At 37.0% G+C, this 13,805-nt stretch overlaps 1 protein-coding gene across 1 annotated transcript in view; it reads left to right on the top strand.

Moving 5' to 3' along the window:
- Positions 1-482: 482 nt before the first annotated feature.
- LOC137245929 (lipase 3) overlaps positions 483-13,805 on the top strand; it is a 52,910-nt gene continuing 39,587 nt past the window's right edge. Inside the window, 3 exon segments of the mRNA XM_067777111.1 lie at positions 483-670; positions 672-862; positions 865-1,155. Coding sequence (XP_067633212.1) covers positions 483-670; positions 672-862; positions 865-1,155 — 670 coding nt within the window.

Genomic DNA, 13,805 nt, shown 5'->3' with positions numbered 1-13,805 from the left:
TGCCGATCTAAGGAACTACGAGACGTCGATGTGCCTCATGTGCCCAGAGGAAATTTGAGAAAAGTACGAAAACTATTTGCAAAACTTTTAATTTGGTTTTTTGTAAAAACTGTTTCGCTTCTGCTCATTCATAAATTATTTTCTGCTCTTTGCATATAATTTTGAAATGCTATGTATGAACTTATGTACAAAATGAAATATTTTACCTTTTTATACTAAATTTAATAAAAAACTACATAAATAGTACTTTTATTGTTTAAAAAAATGTTATGCATACATGCGTAATAAATACGTATGGGACATATATGTCCCATTATAAAACCCTAATGGGACTCATAAGCCCCGCCCTTAAATATCATTGTAGACAAAAAATAGGATGATCATCATGCTACCACATATTTAGTGACCTATTTCAACTTTAAATATTCAAAAATTATGTTCCCATATACACTCTACAAAAGTAGGATCGAAAGGGTTAAACGATGACAATGCATTCGAGTGCACACATCATGCCACATCCATCATGGCCACTTAAACCTCTGTTAACAGTCACATTAATCAATTGTGTTTGGGGTTTTACACCAATTGTGTCCAAAGATTTGGTTTGTCAGATTATTTCCACAAATAGATATTATTGTGAACGTCATATTGTGCGCACAGCCGATGGCTACGGCTCGCATAACACCTCGCAACAATACACAAGGCAGCTATAAGCGTAGACCTTTCATTCTAATGCATGGTCTTATAGGGTCTGCTTCAGATTTTGTATTGCCTGCAAGAGAGCGTTCTCTTGCTTGTATTCTGCATGAACAGGGCTATGATATTTGGCTGCCGAATGCTCGTGGTACAACATATTCAAAAAAAATCTATACATGGATTCGTCTTGGATAAACTTTTGGAACTTTACTTGGCACGAGATTGGTTATTATGATTTACCTGGTATTGTGGATTATGTTCTCGCAACAACTGGCCATCGCAAAGTTCAGTTTGTGGCACATTCTCAAGGTTCAACCACATTATTCGTACTACTTTCGGAAAGGCCGGAATACAATGAAAAAATCGATTCAGCATCTCTACTGGCACCGGTCGCGTTTTTGCATAATATCCGAAGTCCGTTGCTTAGGATAATGGCAGCACAAATTGACAAAATTGAGGTGAGTTCTGTTGAAAGTAAAAATATGTGTTGGTGACATTTCCTGCACTTTTTTTAGGGTCGTTCCAGGAATCTCACTGGATTATTTAGGAAATATCTCAGGTTTGTTATTCTTCCTTTTTTGGGTATATTTTCATGGCGAAGGCTGAGAAAGCCTCTTATTACTGGTCAAAGGACCTCACACCGATCGGTTTTTCGTCCTTCGAACTCAAAACCATTTAAAGGATAATTATCAACTTCCTCACTATCATTATTGATAGTAACCTCAACCCTGGCTATTAAAATGCGTACATCAAAGAAATTTAGTAAAACTGCGCTTCACAGCCTTGTTTCCATAACTGAAGCATTCTTGGTCGAAAAGCATTATTTGCTCGTGGTCTTCCTAGATATTGACGAGGCGTTCAATAATATAAGCACATACGCCGTTAACAACGCCCCAAAGAATCTGTGTGTTAATAGGCCCCTAGTAAGACTGGTTGTTCAACTTCTCATGGGAAGGAAAATACTTGCAACGTTCCGGAAGTCTGATATACCACGCTATGCCAGAAGGGGCACACCTCTGAGTAGTGTTCTTTTTCCGATTTTAAGAAACCTAACGGACTATTTTTGGATTTTTTTTAAGAACGCATCGCGACTATTTGGGGACAATTTCGACATGGTTGTCGAGATTATTTCAAGATTATTATGTTCGGAATAGTTGAAGAATATCTCCCAATTTGGTTATTTTTTTTTTTTTTTTTTGTGTTTTTGTTTATTAAAAAAGTAAAGTCTTTGAATTTATAAATTATTATTATATATGTAATTAATCGTTAAGAAAAATAAGATCTTAGGAGGGTAAATGGGGCAACATATTAGCAAGTGATATCAGAAACTGAGGAGACGAAAGAAAAATTCAGAGCAGCACAGAGATATGAGCAGTAAAACCATAACTTAATCTGGAAAACCCAATTTCAAAGGTTTCAAACTGTCGGAGGTTTCTGCATGGGACGTTAAATTGCACTTTACTCAGAAGCGATGAGCAGCCAACATTAGAGTTTGGAGAATAAATATTAAAAACTTTTCCTGAACTCGCTCAAGCCGATTAGAAACGGCCTCCATATTACAGCTGCATACTTTAGGTTGGGAAAAGCACAATATATTGATTTTAAGTTGTATGGGTTAGTGAATGCAGAAGAATTTGGACAATTGAACGCCAGCATTTCCATAAGCTTCCTTGACTTTATCTACAGCCTGCAAGATGCACACAGCAATACTATAGGAAGTACGGAGGGTATTTACTGCTTTTGAATAAATTACATGAAAACATTTATCATTGTTGAACGAAAGACGATTTAAGAAACACCAGTTTTCAACATTATGGAGGCCCGATTACTGCCATGCAGAGCTACGGTACTTTTAACAACAGCCAAAAATTTTAGATCATCAGAAAGTAGTAAATAATCTGCAAACGAGAAATGTCATTTATGAAAATAATGAAAACTAGAGGTCTTAGAATGCTACTTCGCAGCACTCCTGAGCATTGTTTACTATATAGTTTGGCAACTTAAATTGAGGTTATGTTGCGAATAGAGTGGAAGGCAGTAAAATAAGGCAGTGGAATGGGGTGGAATGAAGAACAACAGGAAGAGCAGAGTTCCATTGCATCAATATACCTTCAATCCTTGTATCAATATTGAAGATTAATGTTGAAAAAATAACTAAATACCTGAATATAATCAAATATTTTCTCTTAATTACTGCAAATAATAATAAATAAGGTATACTAATTTCTCCGAAACTATCACAGTTTATGTCTGTTTAAAAATTTAACTTGAATTTCTTTAAAGATTTTCGTAATATGGCCATTAGTGATGTTTATGTGTGTGTGGTAATTTTGGGCGATCAGCTGTTAGCTGCACTACTTGGTAAGGTTTACAATGTTCCTGAGGATGAAAAGAAGGCCCAGGATCTGGACAAGTAAGATTTGATCTACTCCAAAAATTAAGAGTACAAACCTATAGCAGCCAGATTCAGCAAACGACACCTTGTCGAATGCCTTCGAGAAGTCTGTAAGAATTTTGTCTATTTGAAGCCTATTTTGAAGAGCGGTAATACAGTGTCCTTTGTAAATGTTTGAAACGAACCCGTGCTGGTTAATGGAAACTATGCTTTTTATCTCAAATACATTTTAACATAGACAATTATTTAGAAAAGGTTGGACACCGACAATAGGTTTAAAGTCACACGATAGTTAATTGGGGACTGAACAGTCAGTTTCCAGTTATCCACAAAAACATCAGTTACCAGGGAACTATTAGAAATGGATGCAAGAGATTCGGCAAATGATAAACAGTTTTGTATCAAAAGGACAGAGCTATTTATGACGTCCGTAACCGATACACGATACATCCTTAATTTAAACTAGAATTCCCCATGGAAGGGAAACTGGCAATAAAGTGGGAGTCAGTTTCTAAATTAAATTAAATTAAAAGAAATCAGCAAATTAATTAGCAGAATCTGGTAGTTGCGACGCACACTCTCACAGGCTGTTCAATTTTCTAAATAGCTAAGATCAGCTGGAAGGATTTTAGCACAAGAGCAGCTTCGATTAATTGGAATCGACCATTTTGCCCCTAGCTAAAGGGAACTTCAATAGTACATTGAAAACAAAACAAGATTTTCGCTCTCACTCTTAAAATTTTAGCAAAATAATAATAAGCTATAATGCGAGCACGTAAAAAAGCACATCCGAACAGTATACTTTGTTTTTTTTTTCGGATTGCTCTCGACACCTTTTTGTTATTATTTCGGAAATATATCGTGTTCACTTTGGTATTGTATTTGGAATCATTTCTAGACTATCCAGATAGCATTCCGAACGACTGTTTTAAGGATCATGTCGTGATAATTTCAGGATCCTTTCGAGACTATCTTCAGAGCTATCACGGATACTTTACGATTATTTAGTGGCTACTTTGTGTTTGTTTCGTAACTCTTCCGTGATAATTTCTCGATTGTTTTTGTAAGCTTCGGGACTGTTTTGGCATTGTTTTCCATTAAACTTCGGAATTGTTTTATAGGTCATATCTGCTCAATTTCGGGGATATTTCTGAACTGTGTTTGGAATTATTACAGTAATATTCGGATTATGTGTCCTATGTATATATGTGTCATGTGTACATATATGCGAGGCTAGATACTACTTGTTTTTGAAAAAGGGGCAAGTTAAAGTGAAATTTTTCTCTTACAATTTACTGCTCGATCTTTTCGGTAAAATTACATTTTTGGTTTGAGAAGGAGAGTGGTAAGGAGAGAGGGTGAAGAGTGAGCAGGAGAAAGGAGGTACAGAAAGATTGAGTTGAAGGTGGGGATGGAAGGCGTCAAACCGAGAGCAGAAAAGGTCGGTAGAAAGCACGGGAAATGGAGAGCGATTAGATGTGGGTAAAAAGAGAGAGAAGAGAAAGGTGGATTCGGTATGGAAACAATTTTGATCATAAGTTTTTATCTTTGAAAATTTTTATTCAAATTCACATACGCTATATCGATAATCCCTAAAAGTTTAGATGTAAAACACTTATCATATTTTAGACTGACATTTCAACTAAGTTTCAAATTTAAGCTGAATAAAATGGGAGGCTTCATACAAAAATGCTTGAGAAATTTCTTAAACCGATGAGTGTTTTAAAACACCCTAAAAGTTTATTCATTCATTTATCTTCAGGTTTCTACTCACGTAATTCATGGTTAACATTCATAGCGATACAAGTACACAGACCGTTATTCACAGATATATCGCTTTAAATATTGGATTACAAAACAAAGAACAAACCAGACATAAATTTAACTAAAAATTTGCTTCCACTTTCACTCGAACATAAATATGGGTTATTAAACTACGATTTCCGCCGGTTTTCACTTCGTTACTACAACGTAATATTTCTTAAAGGAGCGGTCCAAGTGAAACGCCATTAAATATAGAATTGAACTTTATGCTCCCCTCACGTTAGGTTAGCTTGGATCTTTATATATAGTATGCATTTATTCTCTAAAGCCTGGAGGGCGATAAAGCTCATAGCCGCCCTGCAACGAGGAATATGCACGCAGTCTTGCAAGGGAAGTATGCCGATGAAAACATGTTCACGCAGTAGACAGGCTTCCCTAAATCCAGCTCATTGTGAACAATCTTTGATATAATTATTAGTGGGTGCATCTTTCAGCGTAAGCCCGCTGAGGGCACAATATTGAGTCAAGAAGAGCAAGATGCTACGTTGCATATGAATTCAATACCACCGTCATTTTAATGCAGTTGCAAAGAGAATTGGAACTTTCAAATAGTCATCAAAGTCCTCTAACGGGAGTTAAAGGAAACTTGCTGTTTCAAGAGGATTGAACCATAGAGATGTTGTTATTAGATGGTTGATGCCATGTGGGGATACACAGGACATCACTACGCATGTCGGCTTTGACTCTGTACTCGCACAGTAAGCTAGGTAATATTACACTGCTTCCGCTCCGGCCCGATTTGCTGGATCACCTTTCATATGAGTCCGGTAGAGCACACTCACGTTCCAGTTATTGTACAAGTGAGATCAAATCTTGCGTAAGTGTGGTTGCAACCACTCCACCAACTCTGCTCCTTCACTGCGGATAACCCGTTATTTTGCCCTGGATTTATGATATCCTCCCCTACTGCCTGTGTAACGTTCAAAAAACTTTGAAGAATAAAAATATGTTCCTAAGATTGACTAAACGTTTTCGTGAAAATGATTGCGTACAAACTTGGTTTCAATTTTACACCAGAGAAGCCTACACGAGGAACTCAAAAAATATAAAAGTTGTTCTGTCCGATAGAATATTGTTGTGAACATTGTGGATAAAAGAAGTGTGATATCTTACCGGTTAACTGCCTGACAGAATGTTCAATATGGCTACTTTTTAGCGTTTTGGCAGCGTTTTGACAGCGTGTTCAATATGGCGGCGCATAGGGTCGGCTATTTTCAACGGGTGATAGAAAGAGATACAGAATGAGAAAGCGATAGTCAATTTAAAATCAGGTGATCCATTCTATATGTAATTTTGACGTCTATGTAGAAGCAAAGAGGATAAATACAATAAGAGCCGTCACTCGTTATTTTTTTGGCATTTACTCGATGTATACTGAGAGGTAGTCGCTACTTTTTTTTTGGGCGAGATGGTTATAAATGTCTTCTATACATTTTCGTGGGGTATTTGTGTTTATTTATCGACTGTATTTAATTAATTTATTTAATTCTCTTTCCAAAAATCACAGTTGCACAAGGGGCCTACACGGCATGGATAAATGCGAGCCAATTAAAAATGTTCCTCTCAGAAAACATTCGGCATCAATTTTTTCAATTTCCAGCGAGGTACTCGCCACAAAATAACGAGTGACGGCTCTTATTGTATTTATCCTCTTTGGTAGAAGTTATCACACTTGTCTTATCAACAATGGTTGTGAATTTGGGACTTGCAGTTATTTTGACAATTTAAATGTTTCATTTTTACATTTTCAACAGTCAGTTTTAACTTTCTATTTTGTAAACTTTTTTGGTTTTATCCGATTTTAGACTAATATTTCAACTAAGTTTTAAATTTTAACCGAATAAAGTGGGAGGCTTCATACAAAAATGCTTGAACAATTTCTTAAGACGATAAATGTTTTAAAACTTGCGGCGGAAGCGGGAGTTTAATTGAGAGTGGGAGCTGGAGTCGGAGTGAAAGTGAGAGTGGGAGTCATAGTGAGTGTGGGAGTGGGAGAGGTAGTGATAGTGTGAGTAGGAGTATGAGTGGGAGGGAGAGTTAGAAACGGAGTGGGAGTGGAAGGAATATAAATGTAATAAGATAAAAAAATGGAGGATAAAGTAGACGAGTAGGCGAAGAAGGGAAGCGAGGCTCCCTTTTTTAATGTAGGCCAACCAATTTTCGGGCAGGACAAATTCTGCCGAGTACACTAGCACTAGCAACACTACGGACTTATTCAGTCTATGTGAGGTCCTCATGGACCGGCCAGTTCAACATTAGCATAGATAAAACGTTTCTGAACCTGAATAGTAAATTTCAGAATTTTTGTTGTAATTTTCTAAGCTTGTAGTGCATTAAAATGAAGCCTTAAAAAATTTTAGTATAAGTTCGAAACTTTTAAGGCAAACATGGGGATAACTCTGATTATGTTATCCCCATTTCCAAACAGCTTTTCGTATCAGAAAGCACTAAATTATGAGAACAATTTTTGAAATGTAAGCATTTATACGAAAAATTGAATAGTAAAAAAAATGAGATAACAAAAAAATTATCTCCAGTGCCATCTAGCGAAGAGAACGCTATGTTGATAAATCTCAGAAACAAATTCCGGTTATCAAGAAACCTTTTTAGAGCATTGTTAAAATTTAGGTTTAAAGTTTCGAGAACTTACTTAATTGGCGCTTAACCGTTTAAACGGTTATGGCCGTACAACAAGGCGCGCCAGTCGCTTCTTCGCTATGCCAACTGGCGCAAATTGGTGACATCAAGGGGTTTAACTCGTTTTCCACCTGGTCCTTCTAGCAGAGTTGGGGCCGCCCTTTTCCTCTGTTTCCATAGGCGGGTTCCGATAGAAACACTTTCTTAGCCGGAACGTCATCTTTCATTCGCATAACATAGCCTAGCCAGCTGAGCCGCTGCGTTTTAATTCGCTGGACTATGTTGATGTCTGCGTAGAGCTCGTAAAGCTTATCATTAAATCTTCTTCGGTACTCGCCAATGCGAAGAGATCTATAAATCTTTCCAAGAACTTCTCTCGAACACTCTCAGAGCCGCTTCATCTGATGTTGTCATGGTCCATGCTTCTGCACCATATAGCAGGGCGGGTACGATAAGTGACTTGGAGAGCATGATTTTATTTTGCCGATACAGGACTTTAGTTTTCAAATGCCTACCTAGTTCAAAGTAGCATTTATTGGCAATAGTGATTCTTCGCTAGATTTCAGAGTTGATGTTTTTGTTAGTGTTAATGCTGGTTCCCAAATAAACGAAGTCGCTTACTATTTCGAAATTATGGCTGCCTACAGTAGCGTGGTTGCCAAGACGCATATGCGCTGACTCTTTGCTCGATGACAGAAGGTACTTCGTTTTATCCCCATTCACCGACAAACCCATCTTTACCGCTTCTTTTTCCAGTTTAGGGTAAGCAAAACTTACGACGCGGTTGTGCAGGCCGATGGTATTTTGACGAATATTAGCATCACTAAGCTGTTAGTAAATAACACAACTCAACAAATTTTGATCAACTTTAGTCTCCAAGAATAAAATAGGCCTTTCCTAAAGTGAAATTTTCTCCTGATTCCCAATATGACTTCCATTTTCCTGTGGCAGATCCAGTTTCCGAGATATCGGCGAAAATATGGAAATTCCCATTTTTGCAGAACACTACTTCATATAGGTACGGCAAAAATTTGTATTTTTCATTTTTTCGTTTTCAATTATACATTATACTGATTCCCATAAAAATTTCTTGCCTTCGCCTCCCTTAAGTGTCTTCAGTAGTTTGGCCACTATGCCAAAAAACGTTCAAAAAATGTTGAAAAAAAACGAAATTTTTTACAAAATTTCAGATTTAACCACTTTAAAATCAGAAAAATTCTATTGACGAAAAAAAAGTTAGCCCTTCCATGTTGTAGGTAAATTAATTACGAAAATTTTAAGCATACCAGTACAACAATCAGACGTGCCGTTGAGACTATACCCCCTTTAACTTGCAAGCGTCTATCCTACAATTTTTTATAGACACAATTTTTATTCAAACTACGTTTTTATTTTTTATAACGTTTTATTATAGACATATGTTTGCACGTTAAACTGTATTCAATTGAGTAATATGAGTATAAATCAGCAATTTAGTAAAAAGCAACAACGACAACAACATTAAATACATACATATCTACATCTAAAAAAAGTCAAATTGAGCGATTTACCGTGGCGGTCAATAGTGAGGGACGTGGGTACTTTTAACAACCCGTTTATCATTTTCTGGGTTTGTCTCCCGTATTATTGTCCAGCAATAATCTCCCATCATTTCTTCATTCCAAAAACCTTCGTAACGCTTTTCAAAAATCATGAGGTCTTGGTGAAACCTTTCACCCTGTTCATAACTTTCAGCACCTAGGTTTGCGGGAAAATTATCCAAATGTGAATGCAAAAAATGCATTTTGAGGGACATGTTGCATTTCATAGCACTGTAGTTTTTCAACAAGGCTTTCACCATATCTCTATAGTGGGGATCTTTGTTGTTGCCAATAAATCCACTAGCGACTTGCTTAAAGCTGTCCCAAGCCGCTGCTTCTACTGATGATAAATGATTCGCAAAATTTTCGTCTTTCAGCAACTTTCTAATTTGCGGACCAACAAATATACCTTCTTTTAATTTGGCTTGAGTTATTTTAGGGAAAAATTTCGTTAGGTACTGGAAGGATGGCGCGTCCTTATTTAAAGCCTTTACAAAATTTTTCATTAATCCTAATTTGATGTGAAGTGCTGGCAAAATAACTCGTTCGGGATTTACTGAAGTCGGGTTTGCGATATTGAAGGCACCTGGTTCGTACTCAGCTCTTGGTGGCCAGTTTTCCTGAATATAATGGGTTTCTCTAGCACGGCTGTCCCAAAGACAGAGAAAACAGCAATATTTAGTGAAACCTCCTTGAAGTCCGAGAATTATAGCTACTATTCATTTTAAATTGTACCAACGAAGCTGATTACCTTTAAGTCCGCACAAATTTTCCAATTAAATTGTTTATATTGAATGAGCTCAAGTAAATTGGATATGCTTAGTATTATCAGAATGTGCCTCTCGTATTGACGGTAACGAATTTCCTTTATGGAGTAATGCTGCTTTTAAACTATGCTTTGAACTGTCTATAAACAAGCGCCAATCATCCACTTTATTTTCTAATTTTAGTGCTTCAAACATCATTGCAGTAGCAAATATTTTCACTTTTAGTAAAAACTTGGAAGTACTTGTCGAAGGGCCCAGGCGGCCCCATTGCTGCAAACGAGATCCTAGAATTTCGCTATCAAATTTCGATAATTGCAAATCTCTGGCCAAGTCATTAAGTTCAGCTTGTGAGACTCGATGTGGGACCTCTCCTTCTTGTCCACTGTCTGAATTATATGCTTCGGAGTCACTTTCGCTTGAGGCTTCAAAACTTATAGGCGGCCTAGGTATGGGTAAGGTATGGTCATGTAGTTTTGGTTTTTTAGCTTATGCCACATTTGGATAACTTATTAATTTCCTCTTTTTTCTCGTTTTACCTTTAAGTTCTATCACGCAAAAATAGCACTGGTCATGGTTAAAGGGTTCAGTCCACATCATTGGAAAACCAAACTTCATGTTATGATCTTTATCCGATACCCATCTCATTAAAGTTAATCTACAGGAGGCGCAAATAAAGGGAGGTGTCCAAGATTTATCGAAGTTTTTTTACACGGTAACCGAAATAATGAAAGTATGCATCTTTGACAGAATTAGTTATTTTCCGAGCTGAGTTTCTGAAAATATAATGTCCGCAAATAAAGCAAACATCATCCGGATTATTTTTACATTTAAAATCTCTTGCAACAAGCCATTTCGTAAACACATCTACCGATATAGTATGTATAAATTTGCACTACAATTTGCAAAACAAAATTTGCAACAAACAGTAGTGACAATTAAATACTTGATGTCTTTTTAAATTTATTAGACCCTAAGGTAGTGTGACCAAATGAAATGTCTCGCCAATTTTATCAAAGTAATACTAAAATTTTAGAATAGACGCTTGCAAGTTAACGGGGCTATAGTCTCAACGGCACGTCCGATTGTTGTACTGGTATGCTTAAAATTTTCGTAGTTAAATTACCTACAACATAGGAGGGCTAACTTTTTTCCTCCATAGAATTTTTCCGATTTTAAAGTGGTTAAATCTGAAATTTTGTAAAAAATTTCTTTTTTTTTCTCAAGATTTTGTCAACGTTTTTTGGCATAATGGCCAAACTACTGAAGATACTGATAGGAGGTGAAGGTAAGAAATGTTTATGGGAATTAGTATAATGTATAATTCAACAGTTTAAAACGAAAAAATGAAAACTACAAATTTTTGTCCTATGAAGTAGTGTTCTGCAAAAATGGGAATTTTCGTATTTTCGCCGATATCTCGGAAACTAGATCTGCCATTCGGAATTAGGAGAAAATTTTACTTTAGGAAAGGCCTATTTTATTTTTGGAGATTTTTTTGTCGAGTAGTGTAATCACGCAACAAAAAAATGAAGCAGCCACTCTTATGTACATGTACACATTAAAGCTAGCAACATTTCTGTAGAAGGCGACGAAGAGATATCTCACACACACAAATATGTAGTCATCAGCCGAAGTAGTTACTCACACATACACACGCACATGGCTATGGGGGAGGCGTGGACTTCAGATATACATTTATATAGTTGGTAACTAACCAAGCCACACAACAACTGAAATGGATGAACGAGGAAACCGAGAGTATAAAAGCAGCGCAAGCTGAGTAATAACTATTCAGTAGTCAGTTTTGATATAAAGGCGCTCAACAGTTTAGCGATTCGACCATTAGCAGAAGGTTTCAAATATTCGGAATTTCCCAAAATTCGTTACAGGTTCGATACCATCAGCATTTGCACGCTTTTGTAGAATATTGTTCCTGCAACGAGCATAATTTTCTCCAGCATCAAATTAAGAAATCGCACGATAGAGGGTCACCCTGTCTGAAAACTCGTTTAGTTTCGAACGGCTCGGAGAGGTCCTTCACAATTCTGACTGATCTGATGCTGTTGCTCAACGTCATTTTGCACAACCGTATAATTTATGCGGGGAAACCAAATTCAGACATGGCGGCATATACATACACAGGTAGCTCCTTTTCGTGCTGTCGAAGGCGGCTTTAAAATCGATGAAGAAGTGATGTGTGTCGATTCTTTTTTCGCGAGTTTTTTCAAGATTTGGCGCATTGTGAAAATCTGGTCGATGGTAGATTTACCAGGTCTAGCCGCACTAATAATGTCCAATCAGCCGATTCATGGTGGGCTTCAATCTTTCGCACAATACACTTGAGAGGACCTTATATGCGATATTAAGAAGGACACTTAGATTCGAATCGTCGGGAGAAGTTAATTTTTTCAAATAATGTGTGCAAGGACTCAGTCAAGGATACCTAACTACCTCAACTAAACCTGAAAATACGATTGCCTACAACGTCAAAAGCCACTTAAACGACCGCTTACATTGCAATCACTAAATTCTGTCCTGCTCTGTTCTGTTCATATCAAACCGTATTTGAATTAAATGAAGCAATTCGCAGAGTTTAGACAGCAAAATCGGAGAACCCAAAAATCCCAATTCGTGTGGAAACGTAAATGACAAGGCTTAAAATAACAATTTACTGTAGTTTCATAATTGTTTGCAAATATGTTTGACTTAATTTAAGAAGACCACTCTAATTTAAGAAGGACTCTACTACTCCTTTGCGTCGAACAATGAAACTTTAGTGACGCTGAATTTGGTATTAAGCTCATGAATTCCTAATTAATTGGAAACCTTATTATTACAAATAAAAAGTGGTTTTATATTTATGTTTAGATTTTTAACATATAAATTTTTCAACTGCAACTTTCTGAATTTAAACTGAATAAGTAAGGAAGGCTAAGTTCGGGTGTAACCGAACATTACATACTCAGTTGAGAGCTGTGGAGACAAAGTAAGGGAAATCACCATGTTGTAAAAGGAACCTAGGGTAACCCTGGAATGTGTTTGTATGACATGTGTATCAAATGGAAGGTATTAAAGAGTATTTTAAGAGGAAGTGGGCCATTTAGGGATATCGCCATAAAGGTGGACCAGGCCTGACTCGAGAATTTGTTTGTACGATATGGGTATCAAATGAAATGTGTTAATGATAATTTTAAAAGGGAGTGGGCCTAAGTTCTATAGGTGGACGCCTTTTCGCGATATCGCCATAAACGTGGACCAGGGGTGACTCTAGAATGCGTTTGTACAATATGGGTATCAAATGAAAGGTGCTAATGAGTATTTTAAAAGGGTGTGGGCCTTAGTTCTATAGGTGGACGCCTTTTCGAGATATCGCCATAAAGGTGGACCAGGGGTGACACTAGAATTTGTTTGTACGATATGGGTATCAAACGAAAGGTGTTAATGAGTATTTTAAAAGGGCGTGGGTCTTAGTTCTATAGGTCAACGCCTTTTCGAGATATCTCCATAAAGGTAGACCAGGGGTGACTCTAGAATTTGTTTCTACGATATGGGTATCAAATGAAAGGTGTTAATGAGTATTTTAAAAGGGCGTGGGCCTTAGTTCTATAGGTGGACCCCTTTTCGAGATATAGACATAAAGGTGGACCAGGGGTGACTCTAGAATTTGTTTATACGATATGGGTATCAAATGAAAGGTGTTAATGAGTATTTTTAAAAGGGAGTGGGCCTTAGTTCTATAGGTGGATGCCTTTTCGAGATATCGCCATAAAGGTGGACCAGGGGTGATTCTAGAATTTTTTTGTACGATATGGGTATCAAATGAAAGGTGTTAATGAGTATTTTAAAAAGGCGTGGGCCTTAGTTCTATAGGTGGACGCCTTTTAGAGATATCGACATGAAAGTGGA

Source organism: Eurosta solidaginis, chromosome 3 (assembly GCF_040869045.1).
Source record: "Eurosta solidaginis isolate ZX-2024a chromosome 3, ASM4086904v1, whole genome shotgun sequence".
In the NCBI taxonomy this organism is placed as follows: Eukaryota; Metazoa; Arthropoda; class Insecta; order Diptera; family Tephritidae; genus Eurosta; species Eurosta solidaginis.
Note: the sequence above shows the minus strand (reverse complement) of the source record. Positions and strands in the feature narration are given on the sequence as shown.